The sequence below is a fragment of the Pieris rapae genome, chromosome 16 (assembly GCF_905147795.1).
Source record: "Pieris rapae chromosome 16, ilPieRapa1.1, whole genome shotgun sequence".
Lineage (NCBI taxonomy): Eukaryota > Metazoa > Arthropoda > Insecta > Lepidoptera > Pieridae > Pieris > Pieris rapae.
The window spans coordinates 3,050,895-3,072,307 of record NC_059524.1 but is presented as its reverse complement, the minus strand read 5'-3'; the positions used below and the strand labels follow the sequence as shown (position 1 = coordinate 3,072,307).

The following is a 21,413-nucleotide window of genomic DNA, read 5'->3' as shown; positions in this document are numbered from 1 at the left end:
CTCTTGCATGTATTAAAATAACTATCACAAAATCATTTTTATATAAAATGAAAAATCGTAAAATAAAACCAAAACAAAGAATGATTTTGTAGTGTGTATGTTAACAAGTAATGAATAGCCCATTTGCGTATTTGTACGGTCAAGACCTCCAGCTTCCGTTCTATTGACATCATCTTTGAATACGCCGACCCATTTCTGATAGACATTGCATTATACTGTTCATAATCGTAGTTATAACTATGCAGTTAATAATACTACACTTACCAGGAAGTGAATAGTTTAAACATTATCATAAATTTAATCTCATAGGTTAATATGGCGGGATTTTATTTTTTTTATTTCCAACTTTGAAGTTATGGGGTTGAAGTGCGCAGGCGCTAATCAAAGTTAGAGCCTGGTAGATTGTATACGAGATTTGCTTTCCTCGCTCAACGATTAAGTATCGCAATACATTTGGGAAATGCTGCCAACACTAAAGGTACTGACTGCCACAGGGAGCAAACTTAAAACCTATTTTGATTTTTATCAATAATTTTTTTTTACTAAATATGTTAAGAAAAAGTCTTAAATACACTCTTTATTGTGTGTTAAAAATACAATTGTGAAAGATGAAACTAGACCATACATGATGTCGCGTACACATTTACATTTTTTTAAAATTTCTATTTAATTAATCCTGAAAAAAAAAGATGTCGTCTGGAATCGAACATAGAGACTCTAGTGTATAAACCTGGCCTGGCTTAAGTGCATAGTAGCGTAAAGTAAATTAATTTTAAAAAGCAAATGACATAGAGGAATGTGTACCACTTTACGATTAGATACGGTTAAATAAATTTTAAATCAATTTGTACAATTCCGATGTAGTCTATTGTTGATTTGTAGCCAACGGTTGTAGGGTGACTGATAGTTCAGTAATTCACAGGATAATGTACACTATTTCATTTATTTGTGATATTTTTTGTCTAAAATCAATGACATAAGAACTTCAATGTGTTAATCATCTGGGTTAATTCGGAAGAACATGGGTTGAACGAAAAAGGTAAATTTAAAATTAATTTATTTCCAAAAAACAGATACACAGTATTTACAATATTCTTAACCTACATGGTAAAAAACGAATATGTAATAATGGATAAATAGAAAACTGAAACTAATTTTAAAAGTTCGGTCCCTGTGTCAATGTACTTTAAATGCCGGTAGCATGTCCTCGATGGGTATTTGATTATTATGACGATATCCAAAAAAAATCGTAAAAGTAACATTTTTTTATGAATTAATATTCCAATTATAATCTACTGCCATACTTTTTTCAAATATATATATTGTTTGGCTAATTCTCTGACTATATAGTCGTCGGTGTATTTTTATGTGCGTATAGCATAGATATAGCATTTGTTGTACGATTAAGTAAAACATATCTGATATATTATATCTGTTGTTTGTATTTTATTTACAGTAAATTTTGTAAAGCTTATGTTCAACATTATTTCTTTAAAGTCTTTTTCTGTTATGCTAATTCCTATAATTTATTCAGTGTTCTCCAAAATAATAAAATATACAAGTCTCTCACTGTTTTTCCCTTTTAAGTAGAGACTCTTGGGCTGAGAGGTTGAAGTGCTCAGGCGTTACATATTCTAATATACAGCTTACGTAAAATTATATTTAATTTAATTTTGCTTGAATTAAATTACATTTATTTTACAGTAGGAGGACGAAATAAATTAAAATATCCGCGTAAACCAGATCACATGGTAATACTACACAGGCGTTTGATTGCGGTGACCACATGCCGTGACAAGGATCGGATTCGACTGTGAAATTTTGTGATCCATTAACAGTTTTAATATAAAATCCTACTAAATACAATTAAAACTTTTTTAGGTTCCTGCTATAGGTGACGGAGCATTTTTTAATTTGTTTAATTAACTACCACGTTACAATTTCTGTTTCAATTATATTATAGTATTTATTCGGGCAGTGTCTCCTCAGTAATAAAATAAATAATAATACTGAGCACTTATTCTATTTATAGGCGGAGGGTGTTACGAGAAAAGTTATTTTTGTTTGTACTAAGAAAAGAGATTTGGGCAGTCGAGGCGTCCATACAGGCGTTCTTGTGGTACGCATAGGTCCAGAAGAATGTGTCCATAAGAGGTTATTTTTTAAAATCGCGATACCTACTTTAATTACTTCTTTATAAAATTTCTATGTCAAATTTATATTTATGATAAATGTGGTCACAGGTTTGTTAGAAATAAACGCGTTTTATATTAAGACTGTAAAATAACTAATTCTTTCAAACCAATTTATTAATTATCCTTTGTACTAAGATCTTCTGGAGAACCGGCTTGCTTTTGTGGTTAAATCCGCAATTTCTAAATATTTTCGAGATTGATAAAAATGTATCCCGTAACTATGGGGATTAAGTCTTCCAAGAAAAACGCACGTGAATTTGTGTGAAAAACTGAGAAGTTTACTTTGGATTTAAAACAAAATTTCTATTTTACCCGACTTTTCGAAGAAAAATGAAGGAATGTGCATCACTAATCGGTTACAATGTTCTAAAGTGCCACCGAATACACTTGCAGACAAATTAAGAAGATCTTAGAACAATTAATAAATAATTCGTTGCTACACATAATATATCTTTGAATAGATATTTCAGTATTTTTGATTCATTCATTTCTAAATTTTTCGAGTTCATTGATGGCTAAATTTATCCATCAAATTTAAATTAATATTTAAATTTTAAAAATCGTCTAAGATTCTTATAGGATATTAATTTCATTTTATTCGGTCAGTTTAAATTGGTGGGATTAAGTACTGGGTAATATTATTTCTTCATAATAATTATATGATGAAAAATGTACAATATAATTTACAATAGGATAATTGCCTAAGTTGTGTATAATAATAATATAAATTATTTAATCACCAAGGATTATCTTAAAAATGTCTATCTTAAATTATCAATGAATGTCTTTAAGAAAAATATATAGATTTTTTTCTCAGCTAGTCCTTTAATAATAACTTATTGATTGATTCACAAAAACTAGGATTACATAATGAAATAGTTTTATCGCATAACAATAAATTTAATTCATTTAAAATATCCGCCCAAAACATTGGCCCACTAGTGTAAATAACAATTGAACGGAAATGATCACAGGAATGACAATTGAAATCAAATGAATCACCAAAGATCGAATTGAATGATCGATTAAAAAAAATAATTATTGACGCTCGCTCCACGGTCGGCTCGATTCTACTTCGATTGCTGACTGTGAAAAATCAATATATTAGTGACGTCCCCTATATTATTTAAGTATTTTCTCCATTGAAGATAGTCAAAGATTAGAGTTAGGTTTAGAGTATAGCGAACCCCCCCGTGTGTCGAAATGCATTAGAATTTGACATATTTCGCGCTATTCGATACGTTTGTGTGATGTGACACTGAATATTATTCTTACTACTTCTGATTACGTCAAAAACGTATTGGACTGAACCTTACCTCAAGATTATTTGATTGGCGTGTAACTTGTCCCGAGTTTTTGTAACTTAATTTAAAGCACTTTATTTAAGGAATAAATATGAAAAAAAATAATGGATAAATTGGGGCATTTTTTTATTGTATCTCGTATTAGGCAAATTACATTTCACAAATTTAATACACGTTTACAAATTACAGTTTTTACTTATTCTATTTATTAATAAAAGTACATATTTTCGTGAGTACGGAAATAATTAATTTAAAAAAATATATGTAAGTCTGACGAAATGTTCAAAAACATTGTCTGACAGCTACCTAAATGTAGGTACATGCTTCCGTATCGACATTTTGAAACATCGACATTCGATAGATGCAAGCTCATTGATCTAAAATCAGGTGTATCAGTGGAGAATGACATTTGGAAACGGTAGCCGACACTCAGCAGGAGGTGGTGCTTCGTCTTATATTTTTTCCCTTGTTTATCTGTGGGACACGGCTCAATGCACATAAATTGGAAGGCCTGGTGGAAACGTGAACATTTCTTGAGATTTTTGATTGATTTAATTTAAAAGAGTTTACTAATTTACTTCAAATAATTCTTTTATTGTATACATACCAAATTTATTTTGGTCAAAATAATTTAATTGTAAATTTAGAGGTCAATCTTTTTGGACCTTAATATATTATTAAGAGTAATAATATGAGTAATACTAAGCTATTTATTAGGTATTGTGGCATGAAAAATAAAAAACGTTAGTTTTATTATCAGTATTTAATATATAATTAAAACAAAATAAAAAGTGGACAAAACGATTTTCTTCTTATATCATACTTAATTTTTTTTAAATCAGGAACTTTTTTTAATAGTAATAATATGATAAAAAAATTAGAACAAACATGTGCCATTGGTGGCAATTTCACACTTTATTAATGTAAGTATTAAAGCTAATTCCACCGGTCGACACGCGCCAAATTTGCTTTTCCCACAAAAACATCCCTTATGTACAACAGTCGATCGATTTTAGTTTTTATTTCTATACACATAAATACCAGATTCACTAAAACTAAATCAAAATGTTTTCCAACAGCTTACTAAACAATTTTCAATGTTATTTTGAACGAGTTAAAGGTTATAATTGCACGAAAACACTGCAACACAATGTCCATGAAATCGCGTTCCCTCCAATTTTGACAAGTCCTATGCAAGATGCACAGATAAAAATTGCACACTGAATCCGCGGACCATAGATCACAAAGTAATGCGGTCACGCTCTATGGTATTAAGTGTCAGTTATCGTCTCCACGGGGCTTAAAGCACGTATTATATTTTTATATTTGCGCTCCCCTTGTAATAACAGAGAAGTGAGGTTTACTTGGATTGAATACGGCATTATAATGAAATGATTCATATTTAAGTGAGTCCTCCCCTTGATGTAATTTGATGGTGTCGGAGTTCGGAAGCAATGTTTCTTATTAAAGCGATGTTTTGACTTTTTGTTTCATTGTTCCGCACTTTTTCATCTTTTTAACAGGTGTAAATCTTCATTGTGATAATGTATTCTGATAGGTCAATTCTTCATTCTATAATTTGGTTTTATATTGCATTAGTATGCTTGATGCCTTAAAATGACTAATGTTGTCTGGATATGATATGAGTCTTTATTTGTAATTTCAAAAATTTATTTAAACCCAAATTATATTTCCAAATAACCTAGTTAAGTGTTATGCAAACAGATATACCATAGACAACAAATCAATGTCCACAGATAAGCAAACATCTTTGGTTCCCAGCGTCACTTAATCCAGGATGATCTGATACCGAAGATAACAAGATAACGATACACCAAATATCCTAATGCGCCCTTAATAGCTGGACACGTGGCAGTCACGCGGCCTTGTTTGTGTCCTGGGACTAACCAGGATTAGCACTTTATGCGAGACATAGAGATTTAGTTTTAATTACTGATTGATCTGCTAGATATGTAGATGTATTGCGTTTTGATATATGACTTAAAGGCGTGGTCTAATATCACAGAGTACGGCAAGGGACTTGCCTTTTTTATATTAATATCAGTTGGAAAAAAGGCTAGAATAAAGCAGTTTCATACTTATTATTTAGAGCATACATGCTATCTTTTTTTAAAATTAATGACAATGTTACAAAAAATTTAGATAAAATAAAAATACTTCATAGCAATTTATTGCATGTAAGCAAAAACCATAATCAAAACAGCGGATTAGTAGGAAATAGGAACTTAAAAATGCTTTTCTTTTAAATTGATCAGCCCACTACCACATTTAGATAGAGAAAAATATTTAATTTATTTATGATTAATTATAAAAACTTTGTTTTTGAAGGTTTCACTTCTACCACGTGTGAATTGCACATATGTTTTATTTAATAAAAAATAATAATATACATTCATACATATTTCAAACATTCATATATTCATATTAGCATTAAATGTGTTAAGAGTTTGATACAAAAATAAATGAAACTGTTGTGGAACCGAAAAATGTGATTGTAAGATTAAAGAGATCGACGGGTCGGATACAATTTTAATATCGACTAAACAAAATACGGACGGTATTGTAACATAAAATGAACTAACAAATACTTATTAGTTTTTTATGTGTAGGTATAGTAAGTTCAGAAGTGCAGTTGCATACGAAACTCTCTATTGGTTGTAGTGTGAACTTAATTTCCGCATGCTAATTTAGCCGGTTATGCGTAAAGAAAGTTCTTTTTTTTTAATAGAACAGGGGGCAAACGGGCAGGAGGCTCACCTGATGTTAAATGATACCGCCGCCCATGGACACTCTCAATGCCAGAGGGCTCGCGAGTGATAGTTTCAAGAGATACATGCTTCGTTCTTAAGTTTACCTAAATAGCTTACCTTACCACCTTAGTGATGTTACATATACATATATTCATATAATTTTTTTTACGTTTTGACATAATGCCATCCACTCAATCTATATCTGCTACGGTAAGTGGACAACAGTAAACAAAGTCGACGTATACTGAATCAATTCTGTTTTATGTATACTTTTTGAATTTAAATTAAGATTATTTATGCATTTAATATCACAAAAACGTAGGAATATTTACGCCCCACCACACAATTATTTATTTTTTATATTTATTAATTTTTAAGTAATTTTACAGCTACATAATATAATAAAGACGCAAAATACACGAAACAGACAAAATTGTCTTAAATTTCGCCGCAAGTTGTTTCGAAACACTATTACGAGAAATTAACGCTAATACAAATGCAAATGCTATAAGCGAGGTAATAGTTTTATATTTAATAGCACAGAGTAATGCGGTCATGCACTATTGTAAATAGATAATTATTTTTGAAAAATAAATATTAAATTTCCCGCGTCAAATCAGCCAGTATGTAAGTATACAAACAAAATGGGTTATATATCTACAGTGCGCTTGACGGTTATCATTATTTTTTTTATTTAATTGTTTATTTCGGAAAACAAGGTTCCATAGCAATGATTAATTATGATTAACCTCAAAATGTAAGAAACCGTTTTAAGCCTTGTTAGATGGCACAAAAACTCACTAATTTGCCTACTACAAAATCGATTTGCCACAGTAAAATCATTGTCAATTTAATGGATGCTTATGCCTACAAAGTAAGAAATTCTCCATGTTTAATTCGATGCCGAATTTGGTATAGAGTTGGGAATAAACGGTTTTTTTTCGATTACAAACATATAAGTAAAAAATTTCTTTACGCATATTTTAGGCCCCGCAAACTATAGTTTTGCCGCTGCATTGCCGGCAATTAATGTGGAACGCTTTTCTTCGTAGCTATAAAGTTATGTTGCGTGGCAAGAAGGTGGAACTACTGTCATACTTCTTTCATACCTGCATATTAAACTTTGACCTAAATTACTTAAATACGAATAGATAGATATTATCAATTTGCAGGTCCCTTCAATGTCAACAATTGACAGGTGTCATGTAGACACATTTGTGCTTTTTGATAACTCCTATATAACACATGTTCCAATTATCCTTATCTCGATTTAGCGCGCTATTCGCCGCAATAATAATATGTTTTTATGTAATAGGAGGCGAACGGAAGGAGGCTCATCTGACGTTAAATGATATGCTCATAGACACTCACCTTGCAAGTGCGTTGCCGGCCTTTAAAGCAAAGGTACGCACTTTTTTAAGTCGAATTGGTTCGGAGATACTTCAGTGGGGAGACTTGGAACGAAGAATTGATTTTTTATGGAAATTATTGTTTTTAATTTTTAGTACAAGACTGAGTTAGACAATGTTCTATTAATTATTTTTATTATGTGGAGTAGATTCTGTGAAAAAAAAATAACACTTTATTTTTAGACAGCTATTTTTATTTATTTTTAATTGTATTGTATTATAAATAGTCTATTTAAATGGATTAAACAATTTATGCTTTTTCAAAAAGCTAATTATTGTAAACAGACAGTAAAATTACTGTATATTTTAATTCTGTCTGGGCATCATATTTCATAGACAACCTTCGTCCTGAAACACACCGGGGACTCTCTAGGTCTAAGACAAGCCGGATTTCTTTCGACGTTTTCCTTCTTGAACGAGTATTTAACTCACACATAGATAAAAGTTCTTTGGTGCACAGCCGGGCATAGAACCTGCGACCCCAGGGTTGAGAGTCGTACGCTGAAGCCACTAGCTGCTATTAAGTCAGCTATTATAAGTACGTTTATATAAATAATATTTCTGTGTACATTGGTCTACAAGCTACAACTCATACCATCGGTACTGTTACTAGCTGAAATGATTGTGTTACTTAGCCTGCCTTTTTAGTAACTACAAAAAAAGGAATACACACCAACCTATGAAACATTTTCCAATGCTAATGCATAGAGACTGTTCGCTTTCCGGAACCAAACCTAACTACTAAATAAAACTATAAAAACCTTTCTCAGAGTTCCAGGGATAAATAATAAATATAATCAAAATTGTCTAGCCATTTTCGAGTTTTGCGCTCAGCAACATATTTTGCGATTCAATTTTATCTATATACTACTCGATAATTAAACATAAATACTTTGCTAAATCAACAATAGAGCGATCATTTATTTCGAAGCATGAATCATTTAGCGTTATCTCTGGCATTGAAGCGCAATCGAAACCGGCTGTCATTGTCACATCTGCCAAAATATTGAATGTATTTTGACACCGCGGGTTTAGGGTTGTAATTTCAAACGTCATTAAATTATTCTAAGTTATAAATAACAAAAATTTAAAATTTAAAAAATTTCTTATCGTAAAAAATTCAAGACATCTAATACAACAAAATACATCAAATTTTTTGAAGCTATACGAATTATATTGGACAAATAAACTATTTAAGCTGTTTTTAATTTTCTTTATATATCATCCATCCCTGGGCTTCCACTAATATTTCGAGTTCAAAATTAGCTAAATCATTCCAAGCTTCATTCATTTTATATATAGGATCCACAGGATTGTTCATCTCTGCTACGAACATATACAATTTATACAGCTTAAGGAGTATCTTCCATCGTCAAACATCAATCATTCAAATATTATTATAAGATTAAAGTACGTGACATTTAATTCCTGTAATCAAATAAAGACATAAAAATAGACTTATCTAACTCTTAAGAGTAGGACTGTAATGTTTTTTCTGATGTATTTGCTCCCCTCACACTTTGTAATCGATATTCCTTAAGGTTTATTATTTATATTATATGTTTTATTTGTTTATCTCATCGTGTTTGTTTTTAAGTTTTTCTAAAAGGATTATGAGCATCACATTCATCCATGTTTTTAAAAATAAATCTAAAAAAAGATTAAACATATTGCCGTATTAAATCAAATAATGCTTACATATTATAATAAGATTTGTGTGTATAAATTGGTTGTTTTATATTGTGGAGGGGTGTTCATTTTCCACTGTTGTGAACCCTTGCACACAATTTTTATTTATTTTTCATCGCCTCGGGGCTTGGCGATGTAATGCGACCATTCTGTTTATTTTTATTATGATTTACAACAAAATACAGCTATTTCGGTTGAATACGTAAAATCAGAGGGTCAAGATGCTTGTAAGTTATCTTGTGAGTATAGCGTTTAATCTATAATGAGATTATTAACACATTAAGTGCTTTTTTCACGGATCCGAGTGGAGCGGGGTCATAGTTGCGGTGCCACCCACTCGGATCCGTGTGAGCATCCCGTTCATTTTAAAAACCATTGCCATCCGTAGCTCAGGGATCCGAGTATTAAAATACATTTATTTTGGAACATAAGATCATGGTATCACTTATTCCGCGTCATAAAATTCGAGCCTATTGGCATTCCTACTCATCGGCAAAGAAGACAGAGGGTGTTGACCGAGAGAAAAAGCCGGCATAAAAACTCCCGGTACTCTTTTTAAAAAAAAAAAGCAAATCACCAAACAATTCTACAGTATTTAAAACAAATATAGCAAATTAATTAGAAGTAGCCTGTCCAGCACTAGTACCAGGCCCTTTTATTAACTAGATAATCACTAACTGTATAGTAAGCCTTTATACACAACTTTTCTTTAATACCTTACTTTAATTTATAAAAGAGCCTTTGGGATTTTATTCAAGAAAAGTATCCCTTTTCCCAAAAAATAATTAGTTATTAATTATAACTTTAGACAGTCTAGTACGGGGAAATTGCAGCCTGCGTTTGTTTCGAGTATTGACATTGTGCATATGTTTTGTTATAGTATGCTTATCACTATTTTTGTATACATACATAATATTTTCATAAATATATTGCGAGGGAAAGGTAAGTATATTAATTTCCTTAAATTTATCTCTCAGAGATTCCCTACATTTTAAATTATAGATTGCACGAATAGCTCTCTTCTGCAGAATGAAAATAGATTTGATATCAGCAGCATGGCCCCATAATAATACGCCATACGTCCTTAAGCTGTGAAAGTAACTAAAATAAAGAAGTCTAGCTGTATCGACTTCAGTCTGTAATCGAATTTTTTTACCCGCGTAAGCTGCATAACTTATTCACCTAATGTGCTGTTTACGGGATCCCAAAACTGTTTTTTTTAATAAAAATGATAATATACATTTATACATATTTTCAAACAGTCATATCTACTTAATTACAATTTTTTTTTCTAAAACTCTTTAACTTTTATAGTACAGGTACTGAATGATTTTACTCATAAATAAATAAAAAACTGTTTAATATTTGTAATAGTAATAAATTCGAGATGATGCTTTGTATTGTATTGAATAATGCACTTGATTTTGATTACATACCCCAAAACCCCAGGAGTGATCTTGCGGCATGTCCCCACAGAGCTATTAACTTAACTGTCACATCTGGTTTGCTCTTCAGCGCTTTTTTAATAAGCGTCTTGGCTAAATAAAAAAAATTATTTTTATAGGACTGACTCAATTCTATTTAAAGCGACTATAATAGCACATTTTCCTCTTTAAGCCTGTCATAAAGAATCTAGTCGAAATAAAATTTAGTTAAATGTTATTAACAAACAAAACAAACAAACAAAAATATCTTTTATTAAATTCATATAGGTAAAAAAGTACGCCAAAAACATTAAATTAATTGTGAATTTACATTTACTGCCAGTTCTCAAATCAAGGGCGTAGAAGGGAAGAAAAGAACTGGCAATAAACCTCCGCCACTCTTTTTACACCATCATCATCACCAAATTTTTTCTTTTACACAACTTATCTAAGTAGCTGCAACCATTACACCATGTTGCATATGACATCTTGAGTAATAAAGAATAATAAAATAAATAACATATAAGTTTATTAACGTTAACTTGGACGTGAGATCACTTCTCTAGGTTAATGTAATGAATTCTTTGATCTATCTATAGTGGTATAATTTTGGATAAAGATAGATAACTACAACTGTATTACCGATTTTCTTATCATTAGGTGTTTGAATTGCCCCATATCGTAGCTATAAAACAATTGAAAGATATTGTAGTAGATACATTATTAAATTTTAACTGTTTATTATCTGTATAGGCTAGTAGGCTCATCCTCTGATTTTGTATTTAGAACTGGCAACATAAAGAGATCGTTTATGGACATTTTTATCGTATGGACCGCTTTCTTTATGCTTATCCTTGAACAGTTTTTTTTATAAGCATGAAGGTTTCGCGCTTAGAATATTATATAGTTATTAAAGTTCTTAGGCTATTTAACCCTTATATATAAAAAGTTATATCTTCATACATACAAAGTCAAACATACAAAATACTTTTTCATCCCTTTCTGACAAATTGTGTTGCCGCTCCGATGAAAAGAGACAGAATATTACTTAAAACCGGTATGTATTTAAAAAATGTCCTGAGAGCTGTTGAAAGTTTCTATACGTAGAATACTATAGTGACTTATTCTTTATAAAATATTACATATTTAAAGAATAGCTAAATCTGGAGTAAGCTATTTAGTATACCTATACGTATAGTAAGCGGTAACGTTACCTATAAAGTAAACATAATCGCCAGTATTTAAAGAGACACAAATAATAACCCGCATCAGGCGACGCGCGACGGTTTCACTCCGCCATTATTTTGTTTATTTACTGCGCGGAAGTGGCATTGCGGGTTATTCTGATTCAAATAACGACATGAGATTCAAAGGAATTTTGCTTAGTATGACTCCCGTATGTTATCATGTTAGTATATTTTTGTGATGTTCAAATACAAAAATTAGGTATAATTTAATATATCTAATATATTATTAAATATGTTATAATTTAATTAGTTTATCATCGGACGTCGAGGCAGATTACGAAATTCCTCCCGTATCACCCCGACGTCCGCCGTTCCACAATTGAGCGTTTTTGCCGCGCACCACCACTTTCCAACCAATTCGACTTAGGGTCCTTCAAGAAAAGAGCGGACTTATTCTTAAAAGGCCGGCCACGCATTCGCGATCCCTCTGGCATTGAGTGTCCATGGGCGGAACATAATAAAACAGAATATAAAAGCTATAACTTTAAATATAGATATTTAAGTTTTAAACATTATTTCGATGAGAACAAGTATAGATTTGTTTGGACTATTTCATGTTAGATACTCCGACGTGACTTTATTTATCTAGTTTATTTGTATAAAATATATAAGAAACGTTCACAATAATCGTCTTATAAAATTTTCCTTTCTTTGTAATCCTAGAGTTACTAGAACTAAAAGTCTTCTTTACTTACCTACGGCTCGCTTATCTGCTACTTTGAATGATCCAGTGAATAGGTTATCTCGCTCTTACAACTTAATTGCTAACATTGATGAAAATATTGATATATTACAACAATCTTTCAACTTATCGTTACTTTGTTTATCCTTTCCATTTAGATTTTTTTGAGTTGCTTGGTATGTTAATTATATCCTGTAAAAATTGTGATGTCATTTTCTTGTTTAATTTTATAAAACGTCTGCTGTTCAGCAAAACGCCTTTTTAAGACTCTTCTTGCAGCGCATCACTACTTAATGGACCAAGCTACCACTTCACATATATCTGAACGGTGTAAGACCTTTAAGAGCTGTGTAAAAGCCAGCAAATGCACTTGCAAACCGCCTGGTGGTGGGTATCTGCTCGCTGGGGTTCGATCCCATAAAAAATGCTTTTGAAAAACTAACTAAAATTTTGTAAATTTTTAATTTGTACAAGGTTAAGTCAAACAGGCAACTTAAATTTCCGAATAAATTAGTGTTAATTACGCAATGTTAGCACATTTTTAATTCATATTCCTATAGTCTATAGATTATATACAATGTATATTTGTATAAATTACGCTAAACGTTCAAAGATTCACGTTCTAGAACTATATTCTTCACCAATAAAACAGTAAGAAAATTTAAAATATATCATGATCTCCGAATAATACCCCTGGAGAGGCGCCATGGCCCACTCCACCCACGGGGGGAAGCTATTAAGCCAAGCCAAAACTAATTTAAATTAAATCCTAGTGAATTACTCGAGGAGGAAATTGTCGAGCGTACCCTCGATGCTCTCAGTGGTACAGACGAGAGGAAAACTCTAGTTTATAAACATGTACATGTTAGCCTAGAACTAATGTGTTCCATTCTCAACCTTCATCATATTATAACACCTGTAAGCGAAAAAAAGTTATAAGAAAACCAGAAAATTTATTAACTGAAATGTTTTACCAGTTGCCAGCTTGATAGATGTATGTTTTATGGAGAACTATTAGATCCTGTGATAAAAAGTAGTTAATGTTTTCTTTTGAATCGTTATGGTATTAAAAAATGCTAATCCCGACAAAGGACTCCTTCCACGCCCTTCCATTGTCCATCTCTGCACTATTGCAAAACCTTGCCAGTTGCCACCAGTCATATATTGTCTCCCCTATGGGAGGAGCACGGGGCACTCACTGTCTGCGTTTATTCCTTTTTTGGATAACAACTCACTATAGTTTAGCTTTCAGAATTGTTATGGTACTTATATAAAAAATTCTGATAGTTTTGTATCTCCCATTTACCTGAGTTTTACAGGAATATTTCATAAGCACTTGTCTCCTCGACTGTACCATCTATATTGCTCTGGAGCGACGTGGTGTCGTCGTTATATGTACCATTTGAATATTATCTAACTCCCTCCAGTTTAGACGGAGGCCTCGGCTTAATTAATGCAAATTTGAGTGCTAACAAGATTATGAATCCAACCGCTTTTTGAGAGCACACTTAAGTAGCGTATAACTTGAGTGGCTGTATGCATACTAAGGGAGAAAACTTGAATAATTTGCAAAGTTCAAGTTTAAATTTACATGTTGTGTAATGTTATCGCTAGGTTCTGAAGACGTGAATTTGTTTTTCAACTACTTACCTACAATTTTAAGTAACGTAATACAGCGAGGAAATCCTGCCGGCATTAAAGGTACACTGACACACTGACAAGCTTTCAAAATGGTTTTATTTTCTGTTTAGCAATGTTTTATTATTTATTGCTATGTAGGCAGAGGGCATCCACTGAGTCTCCATCGCGTTCGGTCTTAAGCCTCCTATTTCACCTCGGTCCAAATCTCTTTCCGGCTATATTTGCCTCATCTGGAACTATAAAACGACGCCAGGTTGCGACCGCCACGCTTTCGATTTCTTGGCGAGTTCCAATATCTAAAGAGCGCCTGCTTTATAATATAATTGGAATCCATTTGGAGTGTATGCTAATCCAATGCTACTTGATCTGCAGACTAATCGGGGTTTCTCGGTAGCGTAATCCCATCATTACTTATTAGAGATCTTTTAGCCAGTAGATACATAGAACACGGCGAAGACAACGGTTAACTAAGACTTACAGTCGGCGCGAGCAGCACAAATTTAACGTTGTAAAAATTAAAAAAAGAAGTTATACGTAAATACATATTTGTACTTGTACATACATTTTCATTTGCCCTTGAATACAGCCTAAAATTAGTTTTTTTACGTTTATCATTTTACGATTTCCTCTTTTTTACTTTCTAACAAAAGCGAACTAAAAATAAGATCTAGAAATTTCCACTCGAATTTTTGCCAAATCTAAACCAAACCAGTGGGGCTACAATCATTTACGTCTTACCAGTTATGACTTTTATTACCTATATCTGTTTTATGATCAGTTGTTAATCTAATAGGCAAGTAGGTGTTGGCCTGTGCTTGACACACGCCGTCGACTTTGAGTCTAAGCCAAGCCGATGCCTTACGATGTTTTCCTTTACCGTTCGAGCGAATGTTAATTGCGCACATATACAGAAAGTCCATTGGTGCAGAGCCGGTGATCGAACCTACAAAATCTAGAGCAACACTGTTGTCAAATCTAAACGCGCATTAAAAACCCATTTCTCGCGAATTATCGATTTAACAAAGTCATTTAGTGAATTAACCCTTCGCTCCCAGGAAGTTTGGGCGTGACGTCACACCGGGTCATCCATCATAGAGTTGCCAGTTATTTTAAATCAATTGTTTTCGCGCGTGCCCACCATCCATCTTGCCATATCAATAAAAAATAAACATTTGATACGCTCCGATTGGTTTGATTAAAGGATTTAAGATTTCTGTTATCTCGATTGTGTTTAGTTATAGACTGTCAGACTAGAGTTAGCGGCCTGTCACTAATTCATTCATTACCACTTTATTGCATTATTAATATTTACATATACCTACCTGTACCTCATTGTACATAACATAAATTATACACAATACAATAATATTTTATATATGTTTTATGGTTTAAGTTTCTTCTATGTTACCTACGGTAATTTTTTTTATTTAACGGATAAACAGGCTTACCTGAGCATATTAAGTGATACTAGAAGGCTCGCAAGTGCGTTGCCGGTTTTTTAATGGCATGTTATTAGAACTGCTTTTGAACGCTGATATGTTATCTAAGTAAAATAGTATATTTCAACTATTGTCTCCATAAGATTCGTTGTACCTAGGTATTATGTAAAAGTTAACGGACCTATTTTAATATCCGAATTGAGTGAATCAACAAGTTCTATTTTATTGGTCAGTGCCTAGAGTAGTTAGTTAAGTTTTTGTTTTTTTTATAATGTATTTTATCGAATTAATTTAAATTTTCTCGCGTGTTAATTTTATTCATTTTTTAATTAAGGGTTAGGTACCTACGTGTTAGGATAGGATTGTTTTCTTATAAATAAATTAATAATAAATGAACAAGCGGACCCGTTGTCCCTAAACACAAAAATATCATAAAACTGGTTTATTAAATAAATATCATTTCAGTCATTATATATTATATATATTTTTTGGATAGAATTTTATTATTCAACTGTGTTCATTCTACGCTTATTTGGCTTTATTCAATCATTTTTACATTGGTAACCTAATGGCAAAAATATATTTTCTCCAACTTTGATTTTGTTCCATTTGAAGTAAAGATTTTTGGGCCATGTGGTACAAGTGCCGCCTATGCACTTGTACCCCGGTACCCCTGATCAAACATTAAAGTTAGTGCCTGTTAGATAGTAGGTACCTACCTACCCCAGAACTTTCCTAGCTCAACGAATAAGTATTGCAATACAGCGAAGAAATAACAGCATGAATATATATAAAATGTATTTTTAATAGTTAATATTATTTTATATACCTACAACACAATATTTTCGCTTCTCACAGAAATACTTTCAAACATTACAGCGTACACAACATCAATAATAACGTAAGCGTTTGAACGAACGCTTCTCGCTCTCAAAAGCCTTCCATAATGAGGACTAACGGCGCGTCCGTGAGTGGCCAGCCTAATATGCAAGACAGGGACGAGTATATACATCCCCTCGCGATAGATAAAGACAAAGAGAGGTATCTAAACTGAATTGAAGATAGATGTTCTGAGGCGCATGTGCTTTGGATCGTTTCAGTTTATTACGAAAGTTATGTTATTTTCTATTTGATTTTATTGAACTAGGTTTTATGCTGATATTGAAAAATTATTTTTTTATGTCTTAGTGGTTAAGGGCCTGGTACAAGTCGAGTTTTGGATTGGTCATTGCGTTAAAAAGCATCTTGATTTTATTGGCCAGATGACTAGAAAAACCATAGTTCATAAGTTGGCATAACAACAATGTATGACCTAGGCGTTTCAACGTGTGCTTCGCGTCCGTGGGGTCACAGGTTCGATCCCTGGCTGTGCACGAATGGACGTTCTATGATATATAACACTTGCTCGAACCTGAAGGAAAACATCGTAAAAATATCGACACAGGTGGCGTGTCGGGCATAGAAGGCTGACCTGAGGTTATAGCGCCATTAGTAGGTAGGTACATAGTATAGCGAGCGTAAAAATTGTTTATGAGCCTTATTTAATTCTAAATTTATAGGTACTTACTTAAGTCTAGCCATAACAAGCGAACAATAGTCAATGAAACATAATTGTTTATTTATAATCTAAACAATCAAAACAAAATCCTTTATTACCCAGACAAAGTTAAAACCTATCCTGAAAGACTCATTAAGCCGTCCCTAATTAAAAACTAATTAAATTTGCCAGAGAAAAAGAGCGCGCGACATTTAGCTGATACTAATAAGGTCATCAAACAATTACGGCTCATCCGTGCCAGAGTGAGAGGGAGCATCCTCCCTCCGCCCTCTCCCTCTATCTCACCACATCCTCTATTTAACTTTTAATTTATACTCATTCCTTTATATCTTTTATTGCTTCGCCCATCGCAACTCCTAATGCGCTCGAGGTGCTCCTCACTCTAATTAAATTCATGCAACACTAAGCTTTCCGGACACCTCGGCAGGCCACGCCCGAGTCACCCCACTGCGCGATTTCCACCAATCGCGGGCCGAAGCGGCTTCAGCACAAAAGCCGGTTAAAGAGGGCGGCGCAGTGGGTACGAGATCTGATATAGCCGTCACGTCGGTTACAGAGAGTGTCTTGACGTATTTTATTATTATTTATGTCAATTAGGTTATTGCTTTTTTGTTTAATGGAATAAGGAATTGTGAAATTGATTGCCTTTCGTTTATGATTCATCAATGTCAGAACACAATCTGTAACGTGTTAATTTTATATGATTGATTGTTACTCGGGTCATTAGAATGCGGCTGTAATCTAGTTGCACACCTATTGTACATGTTAATAACATAGCCTTTACTCTGTAATTAGTTTCAAATTAACATCTTCACATCTTGACAATACAAAAATAAAAGAATGAAACCGCTATTTAAAATGTCTATTAAAAACTATAATTAGTAGTACAATATAATATCAAACACAACTCTTCTGATAGGAAGAAAAACCCTTTTCCCAAAGTAATTTAAAGAATTCAGCAATGTCATTTGTAACACACTTCATAAAGTGAAAATATTAGAAACAATCTATAACAAACATCTTTCTGATTATGCCTCTACGAGTTTTTGTATGCGGCTAAAAGATTACGACTGTACCCCATACAAAATACACACTCTATTCATCAAACAAAATCCAACTCTATTTCTAAAGCAATACAGTAGATTTTGTAATACAAGTGAAGGCGTCTACAATGTCGTTATTCTCACGTATGGCGAGGTTAATTTATGAACCGTCATTTAATATCCATCTGTAGAGCAAAGAAATAGGGTGTATTGTTGTTTAGCATGATATAAGGGAATAAATCTATAATATGAAGAGGGCGGGGTATTAATTTGTGTAGAGGGGTATGCCCCGCCCTGCCGGAGCGCGCCATGCCAGTGACGGCTGTCGCCTCGCACGGGGACATAGTGTCTTGTGGTGTGTGGTGTGGTGCGACAATGCGAGTTTGTGGGTGTTAAACTGTCGGTATGGTGTTGGAAGGTGGTCTGCCCGCGCCGCTTCAATTATACGCGGCAGCGGCTGCAGGATTAGCCCCAAGGCCTACTTGGCCCCCGTTCTTACCGTTTTTTGGAGTTCCACCACCGTTTTTGACGAGGCCTCGACTACCACATCCCTTACCGAATCGAGCACCTCATGGACCTCCTAGTGAAGACTCTAATGAAGATGGAGGAAGTAGTAAGGGTAGGTCTCTATTCCTATTAGAATTAAGTAGTTTAAGGGGATGCAAACCAATATCAAAATCTAACTAATAGGTTGTAATAATAAAAAAGTGAAAAATTATTTAGTTACGTCTTGAAACAAATCACAATAGTGTCAATGTGAATGAAATGATGAATGAAAAATATGAATAGCAACTCTTATAAGATTAAAATCTCTACATCTGTCTGTATATGTATCATTCATTTATTTTTGGCGGCAAAACATAAGCTAAGTGAAAAACTTTTTAATTAAAAGGCATTTTGTTTACACTTGTATCGGGACAATGGAAAATATTGACATCGCTTCTCATCTAGTAAACGTAAAGAAGAAGATAGGCAAAAAATGTTTTATTATTATGATAATTTGTTGTTACATTGATAAAATGGTAAATGTGGATAATTTATTCAATGTTTTTATTTGGTCCAAAAACCAAATTAAAACGCGTATTCGTCCTTCACTGCTATATATAAAAATTACTACTCGTATTATGTGCTAACATTTCGCATTTAAAGTTTCTGATATGAACTTAAATAATAAAACAAAATCAGATACGGTTATATAAATTTAAACAATTCAAGATTACGTATTCATGAATTTTTTTTATTTAACCTTAAATATTAGTGTAAAAGGATTAATCTATAATTTTTTTTCGTTCTTAAATACCAATATAACGATTGCAAACAAAGAATCTTTATCAATAAATACCTTTAAAAGTTGGAATGTAAAACCTTAAAAATAAAAAGGTCTTCTTTAAGGTATAACGACAAATAACTCGCCGTCCGTCGGATGCTTTAAATGTCACATAGGGATTGTCAAAATTGTAATTGTAGGTATTTATTTTAATTGTTATGAGGTTCTATATTTATTTATTTGAAATAATCCGACATCTCTTAATTAAATAATAGTAGGTAGTTTACAATACAAGCAATCACGCGCCATTTTAACTTCTCCCGCAAAAAATTTAAAAGCGAGCAAACGCATTTTCGATTATAGGTAATGCCAAAAATTATTAAAAACTTCTTATAACAATAATAAATTATATTTTTAACATAATTTATTATTGTTAACGCAAACATACAGGTACATAATTAATTATACAGTAATATTTAATAATTAATGGAAAAATTTTCCTTTAATTTTATTTTATCAAATATTTTATAAAGTACACTTTTTGCTTCATTGACCTTGTAAAAGACTACTAATCCTCAATATCACATATTGGTAATCATTTTTTCTAATTCGAGTAATCGTCGCCGTGTCATTGTTATATGAAGCCCGGAGTTCGTGTGTGTAATAGTGAAACGATTCTTCTCTTTTATCTACAATAGGTAATAATAAGCTGTGTTTCTTGCTTTCTTTGAATTTAACTAATAAATTATTAGTAGACACAAAAGTTTTTATCACATTTTTAAAGTTCTAACGAGTAGGTAAATAAAAAAGCAGAAATTAATTGTGCATAAGTGCTTCTTTAAAATAAAATAGTTTTAGTTTTACAATATTAAAACATGTTATGAAAGTCTTCTAGACCTTGTATAGAAATAGCGTCATCATATAGGCTCTATTCGGTCTTGGGATTTCTCATTCTTCTGTTTAAATTAATGAAATAAAATTACATATTCTGGACTTATTTTTTTTTATAAAACCGATATTCGCCCACTCGCTGTAATTCTTCATTGATATCGTTTATATGCAGATTACATAGAATTATCAACTGATCTTTACAAATTTGGTTTGATTTTGTATTATAATCTGTGTCGTAAACTCTACTAGGCTAATAGACACAGATGAAAAATATGATTGGCAAATTACGCGCCAATCTTTGTGAAACCGCGCGCATGCAGTGTCTACGTCATATTTCCGTTAGCATTTATTATATTTATCTATTACCTACGTATAATCTAGGAACTAGACTAATTTTAATAACAATTTTATTAATTATAATGCTAAAAACTTGTTTGTTTGGTTGGTTGAACGCGGTAATCGCGGGACCTTCTATCTTAATTAAATTATTTTTGTATTGGGTTTGTTTTTATTATTATTGTTATTTTTTAAACAGCTTCCATACGTGCTTAAACATCTGTTTTAAAAATATTCATAATTAAAATTTTTTTTAACTAAATACCTAGTCCTTCAGCAAATTATTTTCAATAATTTTTTGGGAATAGTAGATAAACTTGACTATTTTTTGCGGGCTTTGCATTTTATGTACAGTAAAAAAGCCACAACCCTTAATTGTGTCCTCAGATGATGATTTTCTTAATAGGCAAGTAGGTGATCCTCCTTCTCTGGTTGAGACACGCTACTCCCTTTTGGGAGTATCGTGTCAGATCGTGGAGGATCATACCTTTTATTTCACAGACTACGACCACAGATA

General features: G+C 32.5%; 1 protein-coding gene across 3 annotated transcripts in view; it reads left to right on the top strand.

Annotated features, from left to right (window-relative positions):
- The first annotated feature begins 18,734 nt into the window (after positions 1-18,734).
- Positions 18,735-21,413, top strand: part of LOC110998392 (homeobox protein unc-4-like) — a 32,487-nt gene continuing 29,808 nt past the window's right edge. For all 3 annotated transcript variants that reach the window (XM_022267033.2, XM_022267032.2, XM_022267031.2), the window contains exon 1: positions 18,735-19,021. In XM_022267033.2, the coding sequence (XP_022122725.1) occupies positions 18,808-19,021 (214 nt within the window). In that variant the 5' untranslated portion in view covers positions 18,735-18,807. The remainder of the gene's footprint in view (positions 19,022-21,413) is intronic.